Source organism: Macrotis lagotis, chromosome 3 (genome assembly GCF_037893015.1).
Source record: "Macrotis lagotis isolate mMagLag1 chromosome 3, bilby.v1.9.chrom.fasta, whole genome shotgun sequence".
NCBI lineage: Eukaryota > Metazoa > Chordata > Mammalia > Peramelemorphia > Peramelidae > Macrotis > Macrotis lagotis.
In genome coordinates this window covers 64,452,203-64,462,679 of record NC_133660.1, presented here as the reverse complement: position 1 = coordinate 64,462,679, position 10,477 = coordinate 64,452,203, and the positions used below count along the sequence as shown (strand labels likewise).

The 10,477-nt window shown below is 36.7% G+C and overlaps 1 protein-coding gene across 3 annotated transcripts in view; it reads right to left on the bottom strand.

Moving 5' to 3' along the window:
• Positions 1–7,026: 7,026 nt before the first annotated feature.
• MANBA (mannosidase beta) overlaps positions 7,027–10,477 on the bottom strand; it is a 135,866-nt gene continuing 132,415 nt past the window's right edge. For all 3 annotated transcript variants that reach the window (XM_074228778.1, XM_074228779.1, XM_074228780.1), the window contains 2 exons: positions 8,518–8,775; positions 7,027–7,399 (listed from right to left, as the gene is read on the bottom strand). In XM_074228778.1, the coding sequence (XP_074084879.1) occupies positions 7,175–7,399; positions 8,518–8,775 (483 nt within the window). In that variant the 3' untranslated portion in view covers positions 7,027–7,174. The remainder of the gene's footprint in view (positions 7,400–8,517; positions 8,776–10,477) is intronic.

Sequence of the window (10,477 nt, the reverse complement as noted above, 5' to 3'; positions counted from 1 at the left end):
TATAGTTAACAATAGTGAACAGTTCACTGAATTTTATGAAAGAGAAGTGTATTTAACCAATTTAATGAGTTCTCTAATTAGTTTCATGAGTTTATAAGGAAGTAAGCCTCCAGAGAATCTGTAAGCACATGAAGTGTAGGAATGACCACTGTTGTTTGGTTGAAGGAACTGGGTTTCTATGACAGGGGCTAAGATGATTTGTTATCTGGAACCCTTGAGGCTGGATTCCAATTGGATTCTGCTAGCTTGTAAAGGCAACTCATTCCCCACCCCCAGACCACTTTTCCTTTTGCTTTTTTTCTTCACCCTTTTCAAGGATAAATCAGAATTCATTTAGTAGAATGACTCTGTATTTTTGCTAGAGAGGTCTGTTTTTCTATAATAACCAATAGAATTTTTCTAGTGCTCAAAGACATACAAAATCGTATCTCATTTGCTCTCAAGTTTGATGTGACAGAGAAGGGTGGTTCCTCTGACCTGGAGGGTTGGGGGGTGGGGTGGGTAACTTCAATCCCTGAAGTCCAAACAGGAGCCATCCGTGCATTCTCACCAAGGAGATAAAAGAGATTACTCACATTGTTGAGGGAGAGCTCATCAGATCACTGCCCAGGAAACTTATTTTAAATTCCAAATTTATATACCTTAAATATAATTATTTACTATCTTAATTCATCATCTCAAGGAGGTAAATTCACTAGGGAATGAGAGTAAAAAGGAGAGAGCACCCAATAGATTTTTTTTTCTCATAGGTCATTCTATTTTATGTAAATGTTACCTTTAGAATATTTTAGAAACATTCTCCAATTTTAATAGTTACTTTGGAATTCTAGTCCACCTTCATTCTCTTTGCAGAAATACAACTTGTCAGAGACATCTACAATGACAAAGTCTACCCAAAATAAGATGTTCATAGCTACGAATGAAAACATTTCCATTTTGATTACTACTTCTTTAATGGTAGACTGATGTTCAAGTAAAGTGGTCTCTATCATTTCAACTTCTCAAACACAGGCTTTGCAACCACAGTAAATAAAGATATAGTTGTTTGGTTTCTCTTCTTTCTCTGAGTGTTTACTTATCGTGGAAAGCTTTCCAGAAATACAAAACCACAAAGTAGAACAATGCACATCATGTATCACACAGTAAATTGAATACATATTCTTTAAAAAGTACTCAAGGTTAGCAGCCATGACATTTATAAAAAATTATAGGGGCTAATGTCAACTAGTATTGGATTTTTAAAAATTACTTAAATTCTAAAAAATACACAATTTAATATATAAAGATGATATATTATACTTTAAACTTATGCAGAATTTGTATTTTAGGTATATGTTAAACCTAGTAGCACCCTTCTGAACTTCCTTCTGTTCTCTTCTAAGTAGGTTTTTTCCAGTGTTTCAATGATGCTTTTATTCCTTTTCTTTCAAATTTTTATTTTTGCAAAGCAATGGAGTTACTTAACCCATTATGCCCAAGGTCACACAGCTAAGTAATTATTAAGTGTCTGAGGTTGGCTTTGAACTCAGGTCCTCCTGACTCCAGCACCACTATACCACCTAGCTGCCGCTTAACTTTTATTCCTTACTCCTCACCCTAAATATCACTCTTTTAACAAATAAGTAGAAAAAAATTACATATTCACTCTGTCTGAAAATGTGTGTCTCATTCTACTTTTCTAGACCATCATTTCTCTACCAAGATGTAGGAAGCATGTTTCAGCATCAGTCTTCTGGAGTCATGATTGGTTATTATTCAGAATCCGAGAGTCTAAGCTGTTTCCCATGACATTGTTCCCATGATACTGAGACATGATATTGTTCTATTTACTTTACTCTGCATCTGATCAGATAATTTCCCAAGATTTTTTTAGAATCTGTGATATTCATTCTTTTTTTTAATTTAAATTTTTTTTTTCAAATTACAGGTAAAGATAATTTTCAACATTCATTTTTGGTAAAGATTTTCAAATTCACCTTTTTCTACCACCTTCACTTCCCTTCTCCCTCCCATGACAGTAAGTAATCTGATTTAGGTTAAACATGAACAGTCACATTTAATATATTTCATTAGTCATATTGTGAAAGAAGAATCAGAACTAAAGGAGGAAAAAACATGTGGAAGAAAAATAATGTAATAGAAAACGAAAATAATATGCTTTGGTCTGAATTCAGACTCCAGAGTTTTTTCTCTGAATGTGGATGGTATTTTCTATCTCAAGTCTTAGAAATCTCTTTGATCTTTTGAACTACTGAGAGGAGCAAAGTCTTTCATAGTTGATCATCATAAAATGTTTTTTTTTAGGGTTTTTTTTTTGCAAGGCAATGGAGTTAAGTGGCTTGCCCAAGGTCACGCAGCTAGGTAATTATTAAGTGTCTGAGGCTGGATTTGAACTCAGGTACTCCTGACTCCAGGGTGGGTGTTCTATCCACTGCGCCACCTAGCCACCCCAATCATCATAAAATGTTGCTGGTAATGTATACAATGTTTTCTTAGTTCTGCTCACTTCACTCAAGCATCAGTTCATCTAAGTCTTTCCAAGTTTTTCTGAAATTCACCTGCTCATGATTTCTTACAGAACAATAGTATTCCATCACATTCATATATCACAATTTGCTCAGCCATTTTCCAAATGATGGGCATTCCCTCAATTTTCATTTTTTTTACCACTACAAAAAGAGTTGCTATATTTTTGTATAAATAGGTCTTTCCCCTTTATATGATCTCTTTGGGATACAGACCTAGTAGTGAAACTGTTGAATCAAAGGGTATGCAGCTTTATAGCCTTTTGGGCAAAGTTCCAAATTGCTCTCTAGAATGGTTGGATCAGTTCACAACTCTATCAACAGGATATTAGTGTCCCAGTTTTCTGATATCCTCTTCAACATTTATCATTTTCCTTTTTTGTCATCTTTGTCAATCTCATGGGTGTGAGCTGGTTCCTCAGTTGTTTAATTTGTATTTCTCTAATCAATAATGATTTAAAGTATTTTCCCCATATTCATTAATTTCTAAGGCACAAATCTTCTGATAGAGCATTAATGTGTCTATTCAGTCACAACCCCTCTAATAATTGTAATTCTCATCTTTTTTTCATCTTTACTGATCTGATGGGTAAGATGGAAGCCCAGAGTTGTTATAATTTATATTCCTCATACTATAAGTGATTTGCTATATCTTTTTTTCAATTTTGATTGCACTTCTTTTGAAAATTATTCATACTTTGACCTGTCATGAAATGACTGTTCTTATATATGTGCAAGAATTGCATAAATGGTCAAAAACTTCAATAGGAAATTCTCAAGAAAGAAACCCAAGCTATTAAGTTGTTGCTCAATTATTTCAGTTGTGTCTGACTTTTAGTTACCCCATCTGGAGTTTTCTTGGGAAAGATATTAGGAGTGGTTTGCCATTTCCTTCTCCAAAGCTATCTATAGACATCTGAAAAAATATATTTCAAATCACTAAAAATTAGAGAAATGCAAATTCAAGTAACTCTCAGGCTCTACTTCACACCCATAAGATTGGCAAAGTTGATAAAAAACAGAAAATGACAAATATTGGAGGTGCTGTAGTAAAACAGACAAATCAATGCACTATAATTCTTAAAGCAATTTAGGACTATGCCTCAAAATCTGCTAAATTGTGCTTTCCATTTCAGAGAAAACATTACTAGGTCTATATCCCCAAATGACCAAAGAGTAAAAGTACTTATTTTAAAGTACTAAAACATTAAGCAATGATAAACATTCACTTTCTGACAGAGATAAAGAATGAATTTTGAACATGGTCAGTGGGAAATTTGGTTTGCTTAACTAATGCTTTGTTGCTGTTTTTATAGCTTTTTTCTATTTTCTTGGAAGAGGGGAGGCTGAGAGAGTTGGATAGTAGGAAAAATGCTTTGCAACGTAAGCAAGTCTGATTAAGGCCTCATTTCATAAATATTTGAGGACTAAGTCAAATTGATAAGAACATAAAGCATTAACCCAATCAATAAATGACCAAAGGAAAAAAACAGGCAGTTTTCAGATAAAAAAAAAAGATTTCTAGTCATATGAATAAATGTTTGAAATCACTATTGATTAAAGGAAAGCAAATTCAAACAACTCTGAGGTAAACAACCTGTCAGATTGGCTAAGACAGAAAATGAAAATGATAAATATTAGAAAGGGTGGAGGAAAACTGGGACACTAATGCACTGTTGGTGGAGTTGTAAACCGATCCAACCATTCTAGAGAGCAATTTGGAACTATACCCAAAGGACAACTCTTTAATATACTCTTTAATTCAGCAATGCCACTACTAGGTCTGTATCCCAAAGAGAGCAGGAAAAAAATAAAAGACCTACATATAAAAAACATAATAGCTTCTTGTGGTGGCCATAAATTGGAAACTGAGGGAATTTCATCAATCGGGAATGGCTGAAGAAGCTGTGGTATATGAATGTAATGGAATGCTACTGTGCAATAAGAAATGATGAGCAGGCAGATTTCAGAAAAAAACCTAGAAAGATTTACATGAACTGATGTAAAATGAAATGAGAAGAACCAGAAAAACATTGTACACATTAAAAACAGACAAGTACAAATGATACCTTCTCTTCTTACAGGAGGAGAAACCTTTACCATAGACCTCTGACATGCAGAATGGGCTGGTTTTAATTTAAAATATACTAAGACCACACTACAAACTATGCCAATCCGGACAGTTTCCTGGTAGCTTAGTTCCAATATGGTAATGTACAAGTCCAGGAAATTGGCTCAATGCACAGTTCTTCTCTATTTTGTTTACATGACCTTTTAAAATTATGCCATCTGTTCATTTCTAACATTTTGGGTTTTATGATAAAAGATGTTAGTTTAAAATCTAAATTTGTCTGACTCCTTTCAAGTTTTCATAGCAGTCTTTATTGAACTGTGAGTCCTTATGCCAGTAGTTGGTGTTCTTGAATTTGACAAGAATTGGGCTACTATGTGATCATTTCTCATTCTTATCTACCTTATTCCATCAATTAACTCTTTTTTTAACTAGAACCAAATAGTTATGTGATTACTGCTTTCCGTCTTGAAATCTGCCACAGTGAGATGTCCTTCAAGTATCTTTTTTCCTAATTTTCCTCAATCTTTTATTTTTTGATCATTCAAAAATCAACTCAATATTATTTCTAGTGTTACCATTTAATAGTTTCGTATAGCACTAAATTACAAATTAAATAGCATTATAATTTTTATATTAGGAAACTGAGTAAACTGAGTATAATTTATATTACTACTTGTTCATGACTATTATGGAAATATTTTGCATGACTACACATTTTTAGTGTCAAATTGCTTGCTTTCTCAATGAGCAGGGTAGGAAAAGAGGAAAGGAAAGAATTTGAAACTCAAAGTTTTAAAAACAAATGTTAAAAATTGTTTTTACTTGTATCTGGGGGAAAATAAACTATTAAAACAAAAAATTTGACTCCCGATGAAATGTTTAATATCACTATTTGTTTCATGTTATTGTATTCATGAAAATGCCATGTATATCTTGGTACATAGACTCAGAGATATTTTATACATTTTGCAATTATTTTGAATGGGATTTCTTTTTCCTGTTTTCTGGCTAGGTCCTATTCATCTGCAGACAAGCTGATGATTATTGTGGGCTTATTTCCTATCCTGCTATTTGAAATGATCAAGATCGATTCTGTATCATTTTTTTATTGATTCTATTTACAGTTAATTGATTTTGCTTTGTGAATGCTTAAGTCGTAGATCTCTCCCTCTGAACTTAGTTCAGAATTCAGCTAGCCTGTAATGGTTTAAGTTTACAAATCCAGTTCTCTAAAGAATTACTCTTCTATTCTTGCCTCAAGGAATTTAACTCACCTTGGGGGATGCAGCTTGCCATAAGGGAGTCTGGTGTAGTATCTTTACACCACACCAAACTATCCTTCAAGGATGTCTGATTTGCTGTCTAAAAAGTTCATTATTTCTAAACCTAGATTAAACAGTGAATACTTCTTAGTCACAATACAGAAGGAGATTGTTGCTGTCTCAAGACCAAACTTCCAATCATGTCATTCCCCACATCTCAGCTATGTATTCAATTATATGATCCTCAACCCTAAGATATTACCTACCTTGTACTGCTCTTTGTTCTATGCATATAAAAATGAGTTGCAGCTTCAATTATGGGTCTTTGCTTAGAAGCTGAGTCATCCTCTGACCTTTTTATTAACAACTGGCCTGCCCCTGTTAATAAAATGGCATCTTGCTTGGAGAAATAAGGCTCAGTTTATCTTTTTGTTAAATTTAACTTGCAACATACTTTACTGAAGTTATTTTTGTTAATTTTTAATTAACTCAGCTTTAATTAGCTCTTGAATAAGTTAAGCATCTTATCTGTCAAATAGTGAATCAGAAATGAAATGAAGTAAAATCAGGAATATCATGATACTTTTCATATTGACAAATCCTCAACATGGGTCGAGAGGTAATATAAGCTACAAAATCTGTCTTTAGATCTCTCTAAAGGATACCTCTAGACTCCTTCTACTCTCCCCTTCCTCCCCTACCATATTCAAGGACTAAATTTGCAGTTTCAGCTCCATCACTGATCCACCTGAGCCACTCAGCTTTCCTGCTTCTGCACTAACCATAAGAAGAATCAGACAAGCCCACCCAGATGAACTGAACTTTTTTTTTTTTTGCAAGTCAAAAGGGGTTAAGTGGCTTGCCCAAGGCCACACAGCTAGGTAATTATTAAGTGTCTGAGTCCAGATTTGAACTCGGGTACTCCTGACTCCAGGGCTGTTGCTCTAACCATTAATCCACCAAGCTGGCCCAAGAGCTTGAACTCTTTGAACCCAGTCTATTAGCAATTTGTTGGCCAGGAAGCTCTACTTACACCCAAAGCTTTTGTCTCCTGTGCTACTAATCAAGGACGGTTTCAATGCCTAATAGGGTAGGGTCCTAGGGGAAAAAATAGCCCACTCTATTGGTTAGGGGCCTAGAAAGTATTACTCTTTTCACAAGTAAATTAAGGAAAGGTGCATTTATTCCCATGCTTTTCAGTATATATAAACAGGTGTTGTATTTTTCAAAACGCTTGTTTCAAGCACAGAGAGAATTATGTGATTTTTGTTTTAATTTTTTAATGTTCCCTCTGGGAAAAAAATGGGGTTTCTTCAGTAAATGTCTGCCAATGAAATCAAATGAAGAGATTTTTCAAGTTCAGTAGTGCTGGTGGACTTCCAAGGGTAAAAAAATATCATTTTTCTCTTCTCTGTCATGAGGAAACCATTATCACTAAATCTCCCCGGTATATTTCCTACATCCAGCCAAACAAATGGAGCAATGGTTGTGGTTCTGAGTTCAAAGCTGTACATGTTTTCTTGCTGGGTTATATTGACCTGGAGAAAAGAACATAAACAGAATGAAGTACCCTGGACTATGCCTGTGCCTATGGTGTGGTCAAGCCCAAGCCAGAGGCTTTCTTTATTGGATCATCATCACATTCAATGCTTCAGACATTTTGAGAAACACATGGAATCATTCATTAAGGGTTGAAGAAAAGCTAATTAGATCTCAAACTGAGAAATTAAGCTGTCCTTCATGAAGAAATTACTTTCTGAGGACACCAAACTTCCACTAATATTTATTCAGCACCACAACCCCATCCGGGGGATGGTATTTTGCATTAGGGAAAAAAGAACCTAGGAGGTTTAAGTGACTCGTTGTATGGTCCCATGACAAACAAGGCTTTGGAAGAATGAAGCCAATTTAACATCTTGATGGATTAACCAATGCTCCCTCCCTTTCACCATCACAGACTACAGAATACATCCAGTAAAATGAGCAGCTGGCCTCTAGACTCTCAGAGCCTGCCAGGCCCAGCCAGTCTTCTCCAGCAGCAGCCTTGGCCCTCCTTCTGGCTCAATGACTCTCTGTCCTCCTCCACACTAAGATGAGGACTTAGCAGCTCCAGGGCTGATCTGATCTTTATGACAAGTAGAAAGGACACATTTGTGGCCTCTTCTGGAGAAGTCTCATCTCTTTACTTGGTTTTTCCTCAACAGGAAGATTGATGGGTTTAGAAAAGATAAAGAGCAAAAACACCATCACACTAGGCAGCATGATTTAGTGCTAAGACTGCTAACGGTTGTTAAGAGTCTAAATGAGGAAAGACAAAAGAGAAAAAAAACTGGAGCAACTGGGTCCCTTTCCTAGGATACTGGGGGCCGAAAGTCTCTTTCTGAGGGCATCCCAAGTACTGATGCTGCCCCCTCCCCTGCAGGGAGGACATGATGTGGTGACCCTGATGCCCAGAAAGGGATGCCTCCTCTGGTGCTAATAATTGTAACATCTAACATTTACATACATTTATCTATGCAACAGGCACTATGCTAAATATTTTACAGTAATCTTCTCATTGGCTCCTTGCTGGGGTTGTTCTAGGGACTCAATGAGAAAAATAACTGGATGTGGCTGACTTTCTCCAGGTCACTTCAGTATCCCTTTAGGTACTCACAGTGATCTTTGCCTTCTCCAGACCCACAGCATCCTTCAAGGAGGACAGGAAGTGATAGTTAGTGGGACTTGAGAGATGCTCACGAGCCTTCAGGTCAAAGGAGATGACGCAGCTCTCTCTTGTACACTGGCCACACCTTTTCAGCAGGTCTGCCACTGGCTCCTTGTAGAGGGGGGCTGCCTGTCCTGCCCTTACCACCAAGTATTCAGTCTTATGAGAGCACACAGGTTCCAGAGAACTCCACTGGTGTACCCTCACCTGAAAAAGACACTTTGGTCATTAGTTATCTTTAGAACCATTGCAGGTTAAATGAGAACACTGACATATAGATGTTTCTAAAACTTCTTAAGGTTGAGGAGCTTTCTATATTCTCATATTTTTTACTCACAACAATTCTATGAGATTGGCACAATCACTCTCACTTTAGGAAAAAGCTCAGAGAATTTTCTTATTGTTGCATTTAAGTGTTAGAAGTGGGATGAACCAAGATTTTTTTGACCTCAACTCCAGCAATCTTATCATTGTTCCAGGCTGCCTTGGGCTCTGATGGGAGGCTATCCTGGTACCCGAACCAAGGGTATTTCACAATTACATCATCAATAAGAATGTTCAGGATCAATGTGAAGCTGAGAAACTGCAGCATGACATCACTTATGACACAGTGGAGTTGGATGGCTCTGAAACATTCCAATTATCATCATATTTCTGCAGAATTAAACAATGTCCTTAAATCTAGATTTTTAAAATTTTGCTTCATCCAAAATATCTGGGAATCCTTCCAATTTCTTTTTCTTCATTCTGTGGGGTTCATGCCCTCTCTGTAGTTCATTTCTGGAATGAGGATTAGGACCCAAAACTGATTTTTTTTTAAATTCATAAGCAGTTACCTTGAGAGTAATAATCATATTATTTTAATTGTGATATTGCTAAAAAATGAACTTACAGGTCTATTCAAACTGACAGGAAAATACAAATATCCAACAAATCGTCTTGACCCTCATAAGATTCTTAGCAGAAAAACATGCAATTAACAATCCCTGGCCCACCTAAATAAAAAGAAAAAACCCAGATAAAAATGACCCTGATGCTGCCATTTTATCTGGTTTTTGTTTGGTTGTTTTTTTTTTTGGGGGGGGGGGGTACAGTTTCATAATCTCCCTGAGAAAAAAAGATTGAAACCTGAAAATGCTCTTCTAATGATGGATCTTAAGAGTGTTACCCTAGAGCAATGAGAAGCAAGTCTCCAGGAGGCATCACGGAACCACAGACACAAAGCTAAAAAGGGATCTCACAGGTATCTAATGCCTTCAAGTGAAGGGCCAGGAAAACTGACACTCAGGGAGATTAAGCAATTTACCTGGGACTCAAAAGTGAATTGGAGCTCTGGTCCTCCCAACTCCCTGGCCAGCTGTCCATCTACCACCTCACACTGCTTCCTTTAACATTTAATATTTAAAATGAAGTGGTTTCCTGATGATATCTACATCTTACTCTGGGAACACTTTGGTTTATTACAGGGATGAGGAAAGATATATCAGGATAGAATGAAAGTTAATCCCAGTATCAGCAGCATCTCTGAACCAAGAGGCCATAATAAGGGCATTTTTGCCCCAGAAGACAAATAAAAAGCCCAGCAAGAGCACCGGGTCAGTAAGCAGCGGAGTCAGTGCCTCTGCACCCCACCCCCCCAAAGCCACTCCTGCTGAAAGGAAAGGATCCCAGAGCAGCTGCCCACACTCACTGGCCTCTTCTCCCTGGCTTTTACAATACAGTAAACTGCCAATTATCCATGCTAATTGGGGCCCAGGGATTACACAGGCAGATGAAACAGACTGCCTTTATTTTTAGTTATGAGTTTTAACCTCTTCTCCAGCCTGATCTTGGGTCAGATCTGGCAAGGCAGAAAAGAAGCTGATGCCCTTCCTCCTTCTCTTTTTGCTAAGAGCTGGAATGCTCAAAA